The following is a 21,889-nucleotide window of genomic DNA, read 5'->3' on the forward strand; positions in this document are numbered from 1 at the left end:
GTACTGTCAAGTGTAAACTACCGTCCACGCTCCCTAGCACCGACTTTAGCAGAATTCAACATTTAAACATGAAATTGTAAAATTTTGAAATAGAAAGTTCTCTTTCAAATCCAAATAGCATTGTGATTGAGTCTCGTTTTTATGGTCTTCCTTATCCCCTAGCTAACACCGGTTGAAGCATAATTCGACAAAGGAAATTGTTAAATTTAGAATAATGTTTTATGGCTGATTTGTTTGGAGTTTCTCCATAGTAAGCGTAACCGATTGGCATTCTACATTGTAGCTCTGACTTTCAGATTGTCCCCTTTGATTGTCCAAACCAGAGATGTAGATCTCTGTTTCTGCCCAAACGTTCTCTGTTCGCAGATGTATTAAAAACTCTTACATGGTGTTTACTCAATAAAATGGCCAGTGATGACTGGTTAGATGTCAACCCGGTTTACTAAAGTGGGGATTGTGGTTTAAGAAGACACTGAGATGTTATTTTCTCGAGTTTAAATGCCATACCACTTTCATAAGATTTGCAGCATTTTTATAGTTATTTTTATCTGGCAATATTGATTGGTGTTTACAGTCCGAATCCAAAAAAGTTTAGTTTATTTTAGTTTCATTTCAAGAAAAAAAAAGATAAAAATGGAAGAAAAAGCAAAAATCGGCATTAAAAATGATCACGGATTTATACTTCTATAATGTAATATAAAGCCGTGAAAATGATGCAGACTCGGTTCTTTACTGCCTAAAGCATTTGTATCTTAGTGGTGTCTGACCGGCCAAACCAAATATCAATTATCATAACGCATAATTATAATACACCGTTTCAACGTAAACACAGGTCATCGCGTGGCAGATTGTTTTGATATTATTTACTGACTGACAAACAATGATTAAACGTCTGAAAAAGACACACAACCATTAAGTAGTAATTTATAGAATGACCGAATCTGAATCAACAAAAGAATCTCAAACCAACGTTATGGAATCAGGTCAGTAAAATTTGTTCTGCACTAAAAGTTTCTCAGCGTTTCTAACTTTCTTAAAACTGTTTAACTGTTTCATACTTTTAGAATCTAGTGTTAAGCAAATACTTTTAGTAGACATCTAATTACAGATTAAAATGTTAACAAATGATTTACAGAAATTGTATTGTAAATTGTTTAGAGTTTAAAAGATAACTTCAAGTAATCATTAATGTGACATGAACATAGGAGAAATATTTGGTTTATAACAGGTGTTGATTTAGTCCTATATATAAGACCTATACGTAACCACGGATTTATATGTCAGGGATCGGACACTCCCAGTTAACCCTATATAAATGCTTAAATATCTTGTCGTGCGCCCGATAAAGGTACAGCGCTCGATAATTTACCGGGGCTAAGTGTAAATTGCCCGTTCGCAACGGATACCTACTTTACAAAATACTAATTACTATACAGCTTTTCCATTTATTATCCGATTTTGGAAGTTTAAAGTTTATTTTGAAGAAAAATACTTGTTTAATTCATACATATATCTAATTTATTTGTTAAAGGTACAGTTTATCTGTCCGCAACGACAATTAAAAAATTAACTTGACTAAATCCGCGGTAAATTTACATTTTTTTTATATAAAAAGCAGGTATTTGAATTTATTATGACGGTACCCAGGGTTCTCACTAGGACTTTAAAAGATGGAGTCCATGGACTCCCAACCCTGAAAAAGTTGGAGTCCAAAAGCGCGTCGCAATTAATATGTTTATAGATTAGTCATTCAATGCTCACAATAGCATTGCTGATATTTTGAATCTTCAAGAGACTTTCAAAGTTTATAGTTATTCAAAAGAACCTCTGAATTATTGTTTTGTTGTTAATATTTATTATGAAATTATTTCATTATAATGCATCAACACAATTCATGGTGTTTTTTTTTGTGTTTTTTTTTCCACATTTATACCAAATCAAATTTTATTCTGGTTAAATAAGTCCACTCTAAAGACAAAAAGTTTATATTTGTAAAAAAAACGTTAATGTATAATTATAGGCAGCGTTTAGCGGAATGAATAGGAAAATCGTGTACAGCTTCACACAGTGTGTAAGAGATTCATCCGATCGGCAATTATTTTAGCAAATATCTTCAAAAGGGGGCAAATTGAAGATCGATATTTAAAGATTTAATGTTGATTAAATAATAAAAGAACAATTCATTCACGTGTTTGGACTGGAAACTGAGAATTTTTGCAAAATTTTAGGGTTTCTGGCGAACGTGAAATCGCCGATGTTCGGGATAAATTTTCGGATCAAAGAAAAGCATATGTGTATTTTTGTTTGTTGTCTTGGCATTGAATTTTCGGCACAATATCTTAAACTCTTAATACTATTGTAGAACGTTTTTGCAAGAATGAAACTAAAGCAAAATTGTGCCTAGAAAATGCCGAAAATATTCGACAATCATTCAAAATTAAACTCATTTATAATTTGAGAAAACAGTCTTTAAACTTGCGGCGTAAATAGTCGATAATTTTATCCTTTTGTCGGTAAAATTTGCTAATTTCCAATCAACTGTTGATCAAAGACATAAAATTATCACCTTGTGTTATATCTGGTAATTACATGTACAGCGCGTGTATACATTAGTCTGATCACTATTGCGAGATAATGACCGGAAGCGTTATCGCTGATTGGCTAATCGCTTCACGGGTCGATGTGCATAGGACCGCCTACCTATAGACTTACACGCGCTGACGTATTTGTGTATTTGTGGTTGTAAACAATCGGTAATTTTATGCGTCCCCAGGCAAAATTAAGCGTACGTGGAATCCTTGCTCTGAAATATTTGCGTCCAGCTGTAATAAACATGCGTACCGGGACGCCGAAATAAGCGTCCCCGAGAACCCTGGGTACCATAATAATTTGAGTTTCAAAATAAAAAAGAAGCCGATGTAAGTTATTCACAGATGATCAAAGATGCAATATTTAAGATTTATTGGGTTATGCAGTCAAATTTATGAACGCACAATTGTTTTACGGGTAATGTATTGCGGCCTTTACAATTCGCTCAACACGTGAAGAAAATTTATTCACTTTTTTTTAGTACAAAATATTGCCGAGATTGTCAATATTGCCATATTCATAGAATATTTAAATTTCATTCATCATTTATATCATTATTATTTTTTATAAATCTGTTTTCAAATGTCGGTGCAGTGAAGTAGACAATCATCATAACAGTAAAGTTCTCTTGTGTGGCTGTCTCGATTCCGGCCTTTTTAATGTCACTGGTATATTTTAATCCGTATATTTTAATTATTCTTTTTATTTGAATGCCAGTAGAAAGATATTTGATACTTTTTAATGTAACGCTAGAAAAACAATAAAAATCTTTACAGTTTGAGTAAGTATTTTGCGAAATAAAAGTAACTTTTGATTATCTTTTTTACACATCGCTTAAATTCTTTAAGTTTAATTACTTTTGAAGGGGGTAAGTGATAATTAAAAAACTGTATTTTCAAACTTTCACTACCAGGTTACATGTGATAATTGCAACACTCAATCTTCAAAAACAAATAGAATTTGAATGTATATTTTGTATGTTCGCGGTCTTTAACTACAGTCCATGGCATGTGTGGTAAGAAAATGATTCTGAAGAGGATATATATAAATACAATTTAAATCTATTTTCTTTATTAACATTTATAAATGAAATTGAAAATATACAACTAAATTCGTATAGTCCTTTCTTTGAAAAATAATGAAAATAAACATGTGATAAATAAATCATTTGACATGAATTGTGAAGGATAACTATGAAAAAAATCTGTTTCAAAATAAAAAATAATTTTATAAAACAGCTGTTCTCTATGCCAATAAAAGTTTCTTCCTTGCCAATCTAATGAATTCATCTATATATGAATGTTTGTCTAGAATGATCTGAAAATATATTTAATACACTAATTAGTAGAATATTTACTATATTTATACTAATATACAGGTAATCAAATAAAAAATGTACAAATCATTTGAAAATATTTCACAGAAATAAAGACACATTTCAGACATGAATTTCTTTAAAAGTTTTTTAGCAATCAAGAAACATTTTTTTGCAATGCCACCATTAAACCATGTAAAAAATAATTATCTTATTCTGAATCGCGGTAATAATTCGTGCTTGAAGTAAAAGGGCGCCAAAGTGTAGAGAGTGTGCCTAAACAATAGGCGAATATTTTTTAGATTAGGTACTTTTTAACTAAGCGTTGCAGCGTTCTATCGGCATATTTTCATATATTAATACTTTAGCGACACAAAATAATACTGTATCAATACATTCATATGTGTATAATTTTCACAAAGCTGCAATAACACCACATACTCTTGTGAAAATCTGTCATATTTCGCACTTCGCGCGTTCCGCCATCTCATTCTGTCTACCTTTATCCCATTCGGCGCATGCGCGCGAAGGGACTTTAAGCTAAACGAAAGTGTCCGATCCTTGTAATATTAATCCGTGACTTAACCTATTTCATATTTATCATTCATTAATCTGATATTTTACATTTTTCATGTTCCATGTTATGTTAGGTCTTTACAGATCTTTGAAAAATCATGTAGCAAACAAATTGACATTAGACATCAATTTAGATCTAATGCATTTAAACAATTAAGAAAGCGTGTATTCACATTAATTTTGACCTATTTATGAACAAAACTAAAAAATAAATACCTTTTAACGAAATAATAAAACTGTCACATCCGAAAAATCATGGTTAAATCCTCTAATTTAATTAAATTCCTTGTACAGCCGATATACAAATGTCCGCCATACAGTGCGCGAAATTTGATTGGCTAATTCAAATGCAAGCGTTTAAATGAGTCCAGAAGTTTCTAAAGGAATATTTTTTCGACGAAATAATTGCCCATGTACCGTCAGTTTGTTTAATTATATTTTTCCGTTCAAAAATTTGGAATCAATCTGTAAAGCGCTTTACTTAACCTGTATGGCTGATAGGCAAAATAGATTGATATTTATATTTTAGTTTTAATTGATAAGTACATTGTTTGAGAGTTTTTGTTAATGATGACCAGTTACTAAACTCTAAATTTGGAGTTGGGATATTAAAGACTGCAAGTTAATCCAATTAAACGAGTGACACTTGCATCTCATCACTTTCTCAAAAGTGTCATAAAGTTTGATAAACAAACTAATCACACAATGACACATGACCAATCATGACCTTGTATTACACATTAAATTTTGGCCACTTATTTTTTTTTCTTGGCCGTTTATTGATTATAAACTGTACTAGTTGTCGGATAGGTTTTTTTTTACCTTAGGGCCAGTAAAATTCTCCAACAGCAGTGTCTATTCTAGGAGGGGAGATGGGGGATTCACTCCTATTGTTAGCTCACCTGTCACAAAGTGACAGGGTGAGCTTTTGTGATCGCTTTTCGTCCGGCGTCCGTCGTCCGTCCGTCGTCCGTCCGTAAACTTTTGCTTTAAATGACATCTCCTCATAAACCACTGAGCCAATTTCATCCAAACTTCACAGGAATGTTCCTTTGGTGGTCACCTTTAAAAATTGTTCAAAGAATTTAATTCCATGCAGAACTCTGGTTGCCATGGCAACCGAAAGAAAAATCTTTAAATATCTTCTTTTAAACAACCCTAAGAGCTAGAGCTTAGATATTTGGCATGAAACATCTTCTAATGAGTGTCTACCAAGTTTGTTCAAATAAAAGCCCTGGGGTCAAAATTGGCCCCGCCCCCGGGGGGTCATTGATTTTCCCTATATGCATATAGTAAAAACTTAAAAGATCTTCTTTTAAAGAACTGTAAGAGCTAGAGCTAAGATTTTTGGCATGGAACATCTTCTAGTGAGTGTCTACCAAGTTTGTTCAAATAAAAGCCCTGGGGTCAAAATTGGCCCCGCCCCGGGGGGTCATTGATTTTCCCTATATGCATATAGTAAACACTTAAAAAATCTTCCTTTAAAGAACTGTAAGAGCTAGAGCTTAGATATTTGGCATGAAACATCTTCTAGTGAATGTCTACCAAGTTTGTTCAAATAAAAGCCCTGGGGTCAAAATTGGCCCCGCCCCAGGGGGTCATTGATTTTCCCTATATGCATAAAGTAAAAACTTAAAAAATCTTCTTTTAAAGAACCCAAAGAGCTAGAGCTTAGATATTTGGCATGAAACATCTTCTAGTGAATGTCTACCAAGTTTGTTTAAATAAAAGCCCTGGGGTCAAAATTGGCCCCGCCCTGGGGGGTAATTGATTTTCCCTATATGCATATAGTTTAAACTTAAAAAATCTTCTTTTAAAGAACCGTAAGAGCTAGAGCTTAGATATTTGGCATAAAACATCTTCTAGTAAATGTCTACCAAGTTTGTTCAAATAAAAGCCCTGGGGTCAAAATTGGCCCCGCCCCAGGGGGTCATTGATTTTCCCTATATGCATATAGTAAAAACTTAAAAAATCTTCTTTTAAAGAACTGTAAGAGCTAAAGCTTATATATTTGGCATGAAACATCTTCTAGTGAATGTCTACCAAGTTTGTTCAAATAAAACCCCTGGGGTCCAAATTGGCCCCTCCCCAGGGGTCATTGATTTTCCTTATATGCATATAGTAAAAACTTATAAAATCTTCTTTTAAAGAACCCAAAGAGCTAGAGCTAAGATATTTAGCATGAGACATGTTCTAATGGGTGTCTACCAAGTATGTTCAAATAAAAGCCCTGGGGTCAAAACTGGCCCCGCCCCGGGGGTCATTGATTTTCCTTATATACATAGCAAAAACTTAAAAATCTTCTTTGAAAAAACCCAAATAACTAGAGTTTAGATATTAAGCATGCAACATCTTTAAGTAAATATCTACAAAGTTTGTTCAAATAAAAGCCCAGGGGTCAAAACTGGCCCTGCCCGAGGGGTGTCATTGTTTTTTACTCTATGTGTATAGTAAAAACTTAAAAAATCTTCTTTTAAAAAACCCAATGAGCTAGAACTTAGATGTTTTGCATGAAACATCTTCTTATTGGTGTCTACCAAGTCTGTTCAAATAAACAAATAAAAGCCCTTGGGTAAAAATTGGGCCGGGGGGGGGGGGCTATATACAGGTGAGCGACCTCAGGGCCATCATGGCCCTCTTGTTGATAATTCCCCCCTATTTTTTCAGAAAACGGGGGAAAATTTTGCAGAAGAAACAAGGAAAAAATCAACAAATGTAATAAATTCTCACTTTTCTTTAAAAATCCCCCCTGTAAAAATTTGTTTTTCAAATCTTAGAATAGACACTGCTGCAGAAGATTTTATAAGCCAGAAATAAAAAACTGCCGCATTTGGTGCCATTGCGAGTAAAATGAGAACCCTGATAATTCATGGAAACAGATTAGCGTAGAGTCATGTACTATATTTAGAACATCTTTTTTGATATGATTTTAATACTCATAATTCAAGATAATGTTTTTATTCATTTTCTTTTACATTATAGTACTTAAATAAAATTATATTGAATACAAAAGTCAGTAAATCACCTTGTTGAATTTTTGTTCTGTTCTTTTATACACAGTGTATATATTTTCTATAAAGACTGAAGTGCTGTTAGAGTTTGTGCCCAGGCCAAATCTTTACAATGCATCATGGATTTCAAACTTAAATGGCACATATGACCACCATACATATGACCACCATACATAGATGTGTGCATTCAAGGATTTGGTATCTAGCTCCAAGGTCATGGTCACGGCAAAGGATTGAACTTTTGCATTTTGTCTTTTAGTTCATTTACAGCTTGAGTTTGTGTCCCATCCATAACTTCTGCAGGCTTGAGGGGATTTCAGAATAAATTAGTACACATGATTAATATTAGCAGACAATGTGTTGTGTGCAGACACATGTTTTTACCTTCAATGTCAAGGCTGTACTTGGTGGTCAAAGGTCAAATCCTGTCTGGCTTTTAACTTTGTCATTACTTGATGGATTGTCGAAATAATTGGCATATGTCAGAGTATGTGATGCATGCAAGACTCACATCCGTATCTTCAAGGTCAAGGTCATTTCTTGAGGTGAAATGTCAAATGTAAAATGAGTTTTATAAAAAATTGGTTAAATAATGGTTGCAGGTCATGTTAGATGTTATTTCCTGAAAATGTAGCACTGTGTCATAACAGTGGCAGTAAGTAAACATAGTGGTATTTTGACTGTCATACAAAATAATAAATCACAACAACTGTATTTATTGTCAAAAAGCAACAGAAGTAAATGTGATACATGTACATTTGTATAGCTGTGTAACTGATTGAATTTAATTTCAAACCACAGGGACCTTATAACCTTATAGGGAACCACAGGGACCTAATAACCTTATAGGGTACCACATGGACCTAATAACCTTATAGGGAACCACATGGACCTAAAAACCTTATAGGGAACCACATGGACCTAATAACCTTTTTTGGAACCACAGGGACCTAATAACCTTATAGGGAACTACATGGACCTTATAACCTTATAGGGAACCACAGGGACCTTATAGGGAACCACAAGGACCTATTAACCTAATAGGGAACCACAGGGACCTAATAACCTTTTTTGGAACCACAGGGACCTAATAACCTTTAAGAGAACTACATGGACCTAATAACATTATAGGGAACCACAGGGACCTACATTGTAAAAACCTTTTTGGGAACTACAGGGACCTTATAGGGGAACAACAGGGACCTAGGGGGCCGCCTTATAGGGAACTACTGTGACTTGAAAACCGTGCAAGGAACCACAGGGACCTTATAACCTTATAAGGAACCACAGTGACCTAATAACCTGAAAGGGAACCACATGGACCCTGATAACCTTATAGGGAACCATAGGGACCTAATAACCTTATAGGGAACCATGGGGATCTAATAACCTGAAAGGGAACCACATGGACATAATAACCTGAAAGGGAACCACATGACCTAATAACCTTTTTTGGAACTACATGGACCTTATAACCTTATAGGGAACCACAGTGACCTAATAACCTTATAGGGAACCACAGGAACCTAATTACCCTATAGGGAACTACAGGGACCTAATAACCTTATAGGGAACTACAGGGACCTAATAACCTTATATTATAGGGAACTACAGGGGCCTTATAGGGAATCACAGGGACCTAATAATCTTATAGGGAATTACATGGACCTAATAACCTTATATGGAACCACAGGGACCTAATAGCCTTATAGGGAACTGGGTCTTCAGATACATGTAGCAGGGTTCTCACTAGGACTTTAAAACATGGAGTCCATGGACTCCCAACCCTGAAAAAGTTGGAGTCCAAAAGCGCATCGCAATTAATATGTTTACAGATTAGTCATTCAATGCTCACAATAGCATTGCTGATATTTTGAATCTTCAAGAGACTTCCAAAGTTTATAGTTATTCAAAAGAAACTCTGAACTACATAGTATAATTATTGTTTTGTTGTTAATATTTATTATGAAATTATTTCATTATAATGCATCAACACATGGAAATCGTCTTTTTTTTTCACTTTTATACCAAATCAAATTTTATTCTGGTTAAATAAGTCCACTCTAAAGACAAAAAGTTTGTATTTGTAAAAGAAAAACGTAAATGTATATAGGCAGCGTTTAGCGGAATGAATAGGAAAATCGTGTACAGCTTCACACAGTGTGTAAGAGATTCATCCGATCGACAATTATTTTAGCAAATATCTTCAAAAGGGGGCAAATTGAAGATCGATATTTAAAGATTTAATGTTTATTAAATAATAAAGGAACAATTCATTCGCATGTTTGGCTTGGAAACCGAGAATTTTTGCGAAATTTTAGGGTTTCTGGCGAACGTGAAATCGCCGATGTTCGGATCAATTTTCGGATAGAATCTAAATATCAAAGAAAAGCGTATGTGTACCTGGCATTTCGGCACAATATCTTAAATTCTTAATACTCTTATAGAACGATTTTGCAAGAATGAAACTAAAGCAAAATTGTGCCTAGAAAATGCCGAAAATAATCGACAATCATTATTATGCGAACATATTCGACAATCATTCAAATTACACTCATTTGTAATTGAGAAAACAGTCTTTAAACTTGCGGCGTAAATAGTCGATAATTTTATCCTTTTGTCGGTAAAATTTGCTAATTTCCAATCAACTGTTGATCTATCACCTTGTGTTATATCTGAATTACATGTATTTAATTAGTCTGATCACTATAGCGTGATAATGATCGGAAGCGTTATCGCTGATTGGCTAATCGCTTCATGGGTCGATGTGCATAGGACCGCCTACCTATAGACTGACACGCGCTAACGCATTTGTGTATTTCTGGTTGTAAACAATTGGTAATGTTTATGCGTCCCCAGGCAAAATTAAGCGTATGTGGAATCCTTGCTCTGAAATATTTGCGTCCAGCTGTAAAAAACATGCGTACCGGGACGCCGAAATAAGCGTCCCCGAGAACCCTGATGTAGGTGAATTTCATGGTTTGAAGAAAAAAGAATTTTGTCTTCCAAATGTCAAGTACTACAATCATGTTTTATCTAAAATCCTGAAATGAGGGCTCTATACTGACTCTTTCTTAATTTTATATGATACTTTATAAATGAAAGAGTGAACATATCTCAAAAGTTGTTGAAGCTGCTCACAGTAATGTAGTACTTATCATTAGATGTCATAAACATCTGCCTGTAGCGAATGAAGTGTGAAAATATTAATTGGTACTAAAAAACCATGCTCAGTTGAATTGAAATATTAATGTAGGTGATGTGATATTTGTACTCTGTTTAAATATACAGGTGGTTGTGTTCTAGAGTATTAGTTGTATGATGAAGTCAAACATTTATAATACACACTCATATTATACCTATATATCAATAAAATACAAATTTCAAACATATTGTTCTTGTAACTATAAGCTCTTAAAATTGCTTAGAAACTAAGTCCACTTATGTTTATTCCAGAAGTCAGTGATAAGGGCTTCTTGTTCATTATCTTCACTCGGTTCTCTGACAATATAAAAACTATGTGTTGTGCTAAGATTACTGTTTACGTGATATTAGACAAATATTGCAACCATACACACATATACCAATAGAAGCCAGTAGTGCATCTTGTACACATTTTAAACTTGATAATAATTCTAATTGTAAAGAAATTTTATGTTACAACATCATAATGGTTTTGATTTTATTAAATGAATACAGAAGTTTGTTACCTGTTACTTGTACATTGTGTAAGTTTGGTTTAAACATGTTTGTTAGTTCCCTACTGGTTTACCGGAGGGGACTTTAGGTTAACCCTCCGTCCGTCCGTCAGTCCGTCCGTCCGTTATTTAAACTTGATTGCGAAACAAGTTCTTGCAACTTATATTTATCACTTTCGATTCCGCTTCCTAGAACCAACTAGTACTGGTGCCATATGAAGAAACATGGTCGTCAAACCAATGATCTCTGGGTTGAGAGGCAGACACCTTAACCACTAGGCAACCGCTCCCATTATGTGTACCTTTGATTGACTGTTTGAAGACATTTTGTGCATAAATACAGGTCAGCAATTTGCAAGGAGTTGAAAATGTCAAAGTCAATAAAATAAAATTGGTTTCCTAATTTTCTGTATCTGCTTTCTATTAATTCTAGAAAAATAAGTAGATTGATTACATCAAATAATGATCCATTAAATTTCCTGGTTAAACAATTTAAGGATGGTAACTTTTTTTTTTGCACAAGCTTTAATTTAAACCAGCATGTGTTCATCTTATTTTTAGAAATTTAAAAATTGCCTTAGCATAATTATGTTTGTTTTGTTGCATTTACACTTTAATTCAACCAATTCCAATCTAATATCATAATTGAAGACAGTGAAGCAAGTAACAGTAACTCCTTTGATAGAATTTTACAGTAACTTTATCATTTGTGAGTCAAAAAGCATAGGCACGTGTATCGGAAAAATGAAATATTAAAGCCCGGCATTAAAAATATACTATAAGTTAAGTGAAGGCCGGAAACTCCAGATTCAAGTCTACGAGCAAGGGGTTCATTTCCCGGGACGTTGTGAAAACAATTGTCCAGATAATTAAAAAACTTTTATCACTATTAAGCTTCCAAATGAGACCAACCCCAAGCCAATTTCATCCAAACCTTACAGCAATGTTTCTTTGGTGGTCACCTTTGAAACTTTTTCCCGTGGCAACCAAAAGAAAAAACTTAAAAAATGTTCTTTAAAAAAAACAAAGAGCAAGAGCTTTGATATTTAGCATGAAACATCATCTAGTAAGTGTCTACCAAATTTGTTCAAATAAAAGCCCTTGGGTCAAAATTGGCCCCGCCCCGGGGGATCATTAATTTTCCTTATATGTATATAGTAAAAACTGAAAAAATCATCTCTTAAAAAACCAAAAGAGCTAGAGCTTAGATATTAAGCATGAAATATCTTCTGGTAAGTGTCTACCAAGTTTGTTCAAATAAATGCCCTGGGGTCAAAATTTGCCCCGCCCTGGGGGTCATTGGTTTCCTTATATGTATATAGTAAAAACTGGGGAAAAAAATCATCTCTTAAAAAATCAAAAGAGCTAGAGCTTAGATATTAAGTATGAAAATCTTCTGGTGAGTGTCTACCAAGTTTGTTCAAATAAATGCCCTGGGGTCAAAATTTGTCCCGCCCTGGGGGCCATTGGTTTCCTGATATGTATATAGTAAAAACTGGGGAAAAAAATCATCTCTTAAAAAATCAAAAGAGCTAGAGCTTAGATATTAAGCATGGAAATCTTCTGGTGAGTGTTTACCAAGTTTGTTCAAATAAATGCCCTGGGGTCAAAATTTTCCCGGCCATGGGGGGGGGGTCATTGACTTTCCTTACATGAACTTAAAAAATCATCTTTTAAAAACCCTAAGAGCTAGAGCTTTAATATTTGAAATGAAACATTCTCTAGTGAGTGACTACCAAGTTTGTTCAAATAAAATCCCTGGGGTCAAAATTGGTGTTCCAGGGGGTCATTAATTTTCCTTTTATGTATGTAGTAAAAACTTAAAAAATCCACTCTTAAAAAATCAAAAGAGCTTAGATAATAAGCATGAAACATCTTCTGGCGAGTGTCTACCAAGATTGTTCAAATAAAAGCCCTGAGGTCAAAATCATTCTTGTTCATGGAGAGTTTTTATATACAGATGAGCGATTTCAGGGCCATCATGGCCCTCTTGTGTATGTATTCCATTTATTCTTACTAAAGTATCATCTTAGAAGCCTGCATAACAACAATAATGCTCACACTTGAAAAAAAAATTATATACATTTTTTGTCACTGGTATTTCTCCATAAATACACCAATAAAATCATGTTTTTGTTATGTATGTACACACCAATAATTGATACAGCTTTGGTAACATATTGAAGGGAATTAACTTGTTGTCACTGCTTGAGTATATATCATTTTGTATCATTCTCTTTTGTTGAAACACGGATTTACCAGAATGAGTTTAAAGCGTCGTATTCATTTAAAACAGCGTGATTTAGGTATGTTTTTATCTAAATTGGCTCTTTTGAAAAGACGGAAATTTAAAATAGGAACACTAGATGCTTTGGTTGCCATGTGTCAAGATAGAAATTTAAATTAGGTATCATGTTGTACTACTTTTCACTTTATGTAAAGATTGATGGAGGAGTTATTAAATGAGCTGTGCTGATATTGACAGCAGTTCAATTTACAATGGTCAAAATTTGAAGTTAGGAAAACCCGTTAAGGGAAAAGATTAAGTGAAGATAGATAAAGATTTTAACAGATTTGTATGACATTTATTCATGATTTTGTTATATTATAAGTTTCACTATATCAGACAAACAATGTACTGTATCTATCCTTTATACAAGCTGTTTTCTTTACATTGTAAACAAAGTAGGAAATGGATAATTTTACAGTTGATCTACAGAAATGTGAAATGATTTTGTGCAAGTCATTATTATCCCCCGCCGAAAATTTTCGGCGGAGGATATAGAAATAGTCTCCGTCCGTCCGACCTTCCGTCCGTCCGTCCGTCCGACATTTTTGTCCGGAGCATATCTCTAAAAGTATTTGAGTTATCAACTTGAAACTTCATAGGGGGATAGACCTCATTGAGGAGGAGTGCAGTGCACAAGAATAATAACTCTACCTTGCATGATTTTTGAGTTATTGCCCTTTGTTTTTTTTCAAAATTGATTTTTGTTTAGAGCATAACTCTAAAAGCCTATGAGATATTAACATGAAACTTCATAGGTGCATAGATCTCACTCAGGAGGTGTGCAGTGCACAAGAATGATAACTCTACCTTTCATAATTTTTGAGTTATTGCCTTTTGTTATTTTTCATACCTGATTTTTCACCTGAGTGGAGCATAACTCAAAAAGTGTTTGAGATATCAATATGAAATGTCATAGGTGGATAGATCTTTATAATTGAGGAGGAATGTTGTGCGCAAGAATGATAACTCTTCCCTGTACAATTTTTGAGTTATTGCCCTTTGTTTTGTTTCATGCTATTTTGTCCAGAGCTTATCTCAAAGAGTATTTGAGATATCAACTTGAAACTTCAAAGGTGGATGGATCTCATTGAGGAGGAGTGCAGTGCTTAAGAATGATAACTCTACCCTGCATTATTTTTGAGTTATTGCCCTTTGTTATTTTTAACCAGGTTTTCAATTTTGAAAATCCTGGTTATTAGATTGGGGTATGGCGGGCGGATGGGCGGATGGGCGGGCGGGCGTCAAACGAAATTGTGTCCGCTCTGTAACTCTTCAACCCTTTGAAGAATTTTGATGAAACTTCAGACAAATGTTTACCACATCAAGATGACGTGCAGAACGCATGTTCCGCATGGCTGGCTCCAAGGTCAAGGTCACAGTGACATTAACATTGAAAATCCTGTCCGCTCTGTAACTCTTCAACCCTTTGAAGAATTTTGATGAAACTTCAGACAAATGTTTACCACATCAAGATGATGTGCAGAACGCATGTTCCGCATGGCTGGCTCCAAGGTCAAGGTCACAGTGACATTAACATTGAAAATCCTGTCCGCTCTGTAACTCTTCAACCCTTTGAAGAATTTTGATGAAACTTCAGACAAATGTTTACCACATCAAGATGACGTGCAGAACGCATGTTCCGCATGGCTGGCTCCAAGGTCAAGGTCACAGTGACATTAACATTGAAAATCCTGTTTACATGATTTTAACTTGATTTGGCAGTCAAAGGTCATATCATCTTTGGAGGTAATTTAAAAAAGATATGATATATTATTATGCCCCCACAATGTTGGAGCATATAGCGTTGCACTTGTCCGTCCGTCCGTCCGTCAGTCCGTCCGTCCGTCCGTCAGTCTGTACGTCCCGAAATCTTGTGAACTCAACTCCTCTTAAACCGGATGGCAGATTTTGCTTAAACTTACAGGGATGAGCAACCTTAATGTGTAGATGGTAGTAAAGGAAGGAATTTTCGCTGCGACCAAATTTAACAGAATTATGGCCCTTTGTTGATTTTTTCACTAGATACTATGTAGAAATTTTGTGAACGCAACTCCTCTTAAACCAGATGGCAGATTTTGCTTAAACTTACAGGGATGAACAACCTTAATGTGTAGATGGTAGTAAAGGAAGGAATTTTTGCTGCGACCAAATTTAACAGAATTATGGCCCTTTGTTGATTTTTTCACTATATACTACACATGTATGTAGAAATTTTGTGAACGCAACTCCTCTTAAACCGGATGGCAGATTTTGCTTAAACTTACAGGGATGAACAACCTTAAGGTGTAGATGGTAGTAAAGGAAGGAATTTTCGCTGCGACCAAATTTTACTGAATTATGGCCCTTTGTTGATTTTTTCACTATATACTATGTAGAAATTTTGTGAATGCAACTCCTCTTAAACTGGATGGCAGATTTTCCTTAAACTTCCAGGGATGAACAACCTTAATGTGTAGATGGCAGTAAAGGAAGGAATTTTTGCTGCAACCAAATTTAACAGAATTATGGCCCTTTGTTGATTTTTTCATTATATACTATGTAGAAATTTTGTGAACGCAACTCCTCTTAAACCGGATGGCAGATTTTGCTTAAACTTCCAGGGATTAACAACCTTAATGTGTAGATGGTATTAAAGAAGGAATTTTTGCTGCGACCAAATTTAACAGAATTATGGCCCATTGTTGATTTTTAGTTTTCAACTTGTGGCACATGTAGTCCAAAAAATATTTGACCTAGAGTCATAAGATTGACAGAACAGTGGCGTGTGGGGGCATCCGTGTCCTATGGACACATTTCTAGTTTCATGTCTACTTTGTAACTTGTTTAGTGTTACGGGAGTTGAAGGAAAATCGGAACTAGTGTGTTACGCTTGACAGACGCTACCAAAGCTCCATAATTTTACCGATTGGGCACATATTTGCCCTCAAATAAAAAGTTTGTTGTCCCATACTGTAAACACCTTACATATTTTGCATGTGACATTTTGTGTATTCATTTACAAAAGTTATAAAGAAAAAATGTTCCATCAAAATTAACCCTGCTGTAGTGGTCATTTATCAGGTCTTGTATTTCATGATATTTATGGACTGTCCGTAAATTTATGGATAGTCTGGGACATTATCTTATATCCCAGGGATAGTCTAGAAATTTAAAGATTTTTAACCAGGTTTTTTGGAAGGAAAAAACTGGTTATTAGATCGAGGTAGGTCGGCGGGTGGGCGTAAACAATTTCTTCTGTGCGCAACTCCTTCTACATTTCTCAACGGATTTTGACCAAACTTTCACAGAAGCTTTGTCATCAAGTGCCCTGGGGCATAGTGTCGGGGGTTTTGCGATTGGATAATATTTGACCTAATTATGGCCCTTTGTTTTTTTTCTTTATATAGAATATATAGTGAACAATTTCTCCTGTGCTGAACTCCTCCTACATTTCTCAACGGATTTTGACCAAACTTTCACAGAAGCTTTGTCATCAAGTGTCCTGGCATATATTGTCAGGGTTTTGTGATTGGATAATATTTGACCTAATTATGGCCCTTTTGTTTTTTTTTCCTTATATAGAATATATAGTGAACAATTTCTTCTGTGCTGTCAACTCCTCCTACATTTCTCAACGGATTTTGACCAAACTTTCACAGAAGCTTTGTCATCAAGTGCCCTGGCACATATTATCAGGGTTTTGTGATTGGATAATATTTGACCTAATTATGGCCCTTTGTTTTTTTTTCCTTATATAGAATATATAGTGAACAATTTCTTCTGTGCTGAACTCCTCCTACATTTCTCAACGGATTTTGACCAAACTTTAACAGAAGCTTTGTCATTAGGTGCCCTGGCACATATTGTCAGGGTTTTGTGATTGGATGATATTTGACCTAATTATGGCCCTTTGTTTTTTTTCCTTATATAGAATATATAGTGAACAATTTCTACCGTGCGCAACTTCTCCTACATTTCTCAACGGATTTTGACCAAACTTTCACAGAAGCTTTGTTATCAAGTGCCCTGGCGCATATTGTCGGGGTTTTGTGATTGGATTTAATTTTTTACCTAATTATGGCCCATTGTTTTTTTTCCTTATACAGAATATATTGTGAACACTTCTTCTGTGGCAACTCCTCCTACATTATTCATGTTTTACATTGCACATAGTTACATTGTTTATTGCTTGTATTTGTATTTCAAATACAACATATTTATCTACAATGGTGATAATTGAAAACCTGGTTTCGTGGCATTGCCATGTTTCTTGTTCAAAATTATTATATTTTTTGTCCAGAGCATAACTCAAAAAGCCTTTGAGATATCAAAATGAAACTTCATAGGTGCATAGATCTCACTCAGGAGGTGTGCACTGCACAAGAATGATAACTCTACCTTTTATAATTTTTGAGTTATTGCCCTTTGTTCTTTTTCATACTTAATTTTTCAATTCAATTTTTTTCTCAAAAAGTATTTGAGGTATCAACTTGAAACTTCATAGGTGGATAGATTTTACTGAGGAGGGATGCAGCACACAAGAATGATAACCTACCCTGCATTATTTTTCAGTAATTGCCCTTTGTTATTTTCAGCCATCAGTATTCACATAGGTTTCAAATCTGTAATCACTATAGCCATCAGTTTTCATTACCAAAAGACCTCTTAAAATGGAATTATTCTGCTCTACTACATATACATTCTTCCAATGAGCAAACACATTCGGCGGGGGATGGCCATGTTGACATGGCTCTTGTATTTAATTGTTATTAAAATGATTTGGCAAATTTGCAGTTTTAGTTGTGGAGGAACACCTCATGAGGAAGTTGTTTTTATTTCCAAACTCGGCAAATGTTGTTTTTTTCCAAGCTAATCTCCCTGAACATAGTTAAAACACTTTTACCATTACAGCTGCATGGTGCACTTATGACACAATAGATTTGCTCTTATTTTCGAGACTGTGTCTTTACTAGTGTATTATGTACTCCCGGGTTGGCTGGGAAATTCCAAAGTATTCTTAATTCCCGGGCATGAGCTGGTCCGCACTATACATTCCTGATAACTGTTGACTGCTTCCAAAGTTCATGTAGTGAGTTGAAAAGCAAGTTAATGAAATAAATTAACCTTGACTCAAAAGTTCTGTCCATAAAGGCTAGAAAATATAATGGCTCGAAAATAATATCAACCTTGTACAGTCTAAACTGTCTTTTCAATCTATGGTATTTATTGGTAAGCATTCTTGACAGACATTATGATGTAATGGCAAAATTGATAGTTATGAAATAAGAAAAATGTATTGCCATTCTGTAACTTATTTGGAGAAGTTTTTACTTGAAAGAGTTGTACATCAGCTGTTTCAGAATTTACTGGTTTTGTAAGCAAATTACATTCTGGTAAAACAAGAAGTTTTTAAACTGTTTTACCTTAAAAATGACAATTTTTAGCAGGAAAACATAGTACATGATGTATAAGGAAGTCATAAAAAAAATGCAAAGTATCATTATCTGAAGAAGAGTTATGTCCCTTTTATAGTTTTATGCATGAGTATTAAGTCATATGTTATTATTAGCTAGGTTTTAAGTACTTAATAATGATAATATGGAGGTTATTTTTTTTTTTTTTTTTGTAATTTTTCTTGTGATATGACCTTTACATTTTATGCCTTTAAGAAATTTCACTGCATCTTTGTTCTATATTAAGAGAATTGATACAGAGGCATTCTGATATAAGACACATATTGTTAGATTTTTTCCTTTGTTCCTTTTTATCTCACTTTTAAAATGATAAAAACTACTATAGTTACTAATAATTTTTTTTTTCATTTGTTTTTCAGCATCAGTTTTGAAGTATATAAGTCTTGTCTTACTGACAGCCCAGAATGCCGTGTTTATCTTGTCTATGCGATATGTACGGACACGTGAAGGAGACATGTTCTTCACTACAAGTGCCGTGATCCTGCAGGAAGCTATCAAATGTTTTGTCAGCCTTATCATTATTCTGGTACAGGTAAATGTCATTTTATGCCAGTATCATTTCTATTTTCATACACTGCAAAAATTGTGCAGTGAGAGGCAAGTGGTTTTAGGTCATTGACCTTAACCACTCGGGAATGGATTGGCCTACACAAGTGTTGTCGGATGCTATATGTGAGGCAGCTATTGTCGGTGGTTCTACTCAGGTGCCTGTTTGTGACTGTACTAATGTACAGAGGGGCACCTGAGGTCTTTCTCTTCCAGTAAAGCTGGAAAGTCACCATATGACCTATTCTGTGTTGGTGCGATGTAATACTAGTACCCAGCCAAAAAAAGTCATGATTGGCCTAAACTTTATAAAACATAATTTTCAATTGTGAAAAGGTAAAAATAAGATTTTTTTATGGGAGAAAAGTGCAGTATGTAGCTGAAATGTAACAGTGTAAATAGTTTAAGATGACATTGGTCAGCCTAGATAAATAACTGATTCAAGTTCTTGATGTAGGACATTAAAACAGTCAAAAAAGTTTATGAACAAACAAAGGCAAGAAAGAAATTTAGGTCTCTTAGTATGCTTTAACCATAAATGATAACATCACCTTCTAATATTTTAAAAAATAATTCTCATCAATATTTAGTTTATGAATTATGTATTGTATAATGATATTATATTTATTGCAGGAAGGGTCAGTGAAAGGATGGCTTCATCATTTAAATGAGAACATTTTGAAAAATCCTTTAGATTGTATAAAAGTGTCTGTGCCTTCCCTAGTCTATACTCTACAGAACAACTTGATTTTTATTGGCGTTTCTAACCTTGATGCAGCTGTCTTCCAGGTAGGTTACAATAGGTTATTTTTATTAAAGGAACTCCACTGAGGTCCAAAATCCTAAAAACATAAAAATTGAATTTTTGACATAGACCAGTTTGGGCATTTGAAAAAGGAAGATATGACAAGATAAGTGAGAAATATACTCAAAAATGAATTAAAAATCATACTTTTGTGTTATTTTAGCCAGATTTAAGTGAAAAGCGTTGCAACACTTTTCAATTTTGGATCATCTTTCACAATTAGAATAATTATTTTCAAACAACAGAGTGTGGGAATGATCTGAAATTTTGCACATAAGTGAGTTGTTTAGACCTACAGCAAATGCAATATTATTTTCAAAAAAAAAAAAAAAAAATCCCAGTCATGTCATGTCTTAAAACCTCAGTAGAGGAGATGCGCATATCGTCGGCTTGTTCCGGTCCGACCCTTTATCTCAGAGTTATGGCCCTTGATTAGTTATGTAGTATGTATATAGAGTAAAAATCGTTTCCGGAGTAGTTCTCTGCAACTACTGGCTGGAATTCAACGAAACTTTATGGGAATCATCAATACCAAGAGGAAATGCGCATATCGTCGGCTTGTTCCGGTCAGACTCTTTAACTCAGAGTTATGGCCCTTGATTAGTTATGCAATATGCATATGGATTAAAAATCGTTTCCGGAGTAGTTCTCTGCAACTACTGGCTGGAATTCAACAAAACTTTATGGGAATCATCAATATCAAGAGGAGATGCGCATATCGTCAGCTTGTTCCGGTCAGACTCTTTAACTCAGAGTTATGGCCCTTGATTAGTTATGTAGTATGCATATAGAGCAAAAATCGTTTCCGCGCTACTTCTCTGCAACTACTGGCTGGAATTCAACGAAACTTTATGGGAACCTTCAATACCAAGAGGAGATGCGCATATCGTCGGCTTGTTCTGGTCAGACACTTTAACTCAGAGTTATGGCCCTTGATTAGTTATGCAGTATGCATATAGAGCAATAATCGTTTCCGCGCTACTTCTCTGCAACTACTGGCTGGAATTCAACGAAACTTTATGGGAACCTTCAATACCAAGAGGAGATGCGCATATCGTCGCCTTGTTCCGGTCAGACACTTTAACTCAGAGTTATGGCCCTTGATTAGTTATGCAGTATCCATATAGAAAAATATTTGTTTCCTCGCTACTTCTCTGCTTCTACTGGCTGGAATTCAATGAAACTTTATGGGATACTAAGAGATGTGCATATCGTCGCCTTGTTCCCGGTCAGATACTTATAACTCAGATTTATGGCCCTTGATTAGTGATGTAGTATGCATACATCTCATTGGCATTTCCAGATTTTACTATTTAACACAAAATTATGGCTCTGTTATTGCCCTGAATATTTATCAAGTTCAAAGAATATTACTGTTTATGCCATGATTAATATATAAATAAAGCCTTATGTCTTCAGTTGTTGTGTTAATAATAACCAGTACTCGGCGGGGGATATAAATTCAACGAATTTGCTTGTTTCATATTTATATAACTAATATAACTGATAGAATTTATGAAATTGGTACATAAAGTAATATTTACAGTATATGAAACAAGTTAATTATGAGGATATAACACTGGCTGGGTGACATCTTGGGATGTTT

The 21,889-nt window shown here is 34.6% G+C and overlaps 1 protein-coding gene across 2 annotated transcripts; it reads left to right on the forward strand.

The window, feature by feature from the left end:
* The first annotated feature begins 796 nt into the window (after window positions 1–796).
* On the forward strand, window positions 797–20,324 carry LOC132717791 (UDP-galactose translocator-like). 2 transcript variants are annotated; one of them, XM_060701350.1, is made up of 3 exons: window positions 797–983; window positions 19,292–19,464; window positions 20,112–20,324. In XM_060701350.1, exons 1-3 carry the CDS (start codon window positions 932–934, stop codon window positions 20,307–20,309), a joined length of 423 nt encoding a protein of 140 aa, XP_060557333.1. In that variant the 5' UTR covers window positions 797–931; the 3' UTR covers window positions 20,310–20,324. The 2 variants fall into 2 exon arrangements, with proteins under 2 accessions (XP_060557333.1, XP_060557334.1); XM_060701351.1 differs by lacking the exon at window positions 797–983 and adding an exon at window positions 13,372–13,495.
* The last annotated feature ends 1,565 nt before the right edge of the window (window positions 20,325–21,889 follow it).

The sequence above is a fragment of the Ruditapes philippinarum genome, unplaced genomic scaffold (assembly GCF_026571515.1).
Source record: "Ruditapes philippinarum isolate M1 unplaced genomic scaffold, ASM2657151v2 ctg4513_1_1_1_1, whole genome shotgun sequence".
NCBI classification, from domain to species: Eukaryota; Metazoa; Mollusca; class Bivalvia; order Venerida; family Veneridae; genus Ruditapes; species Ruditapes philippinarum.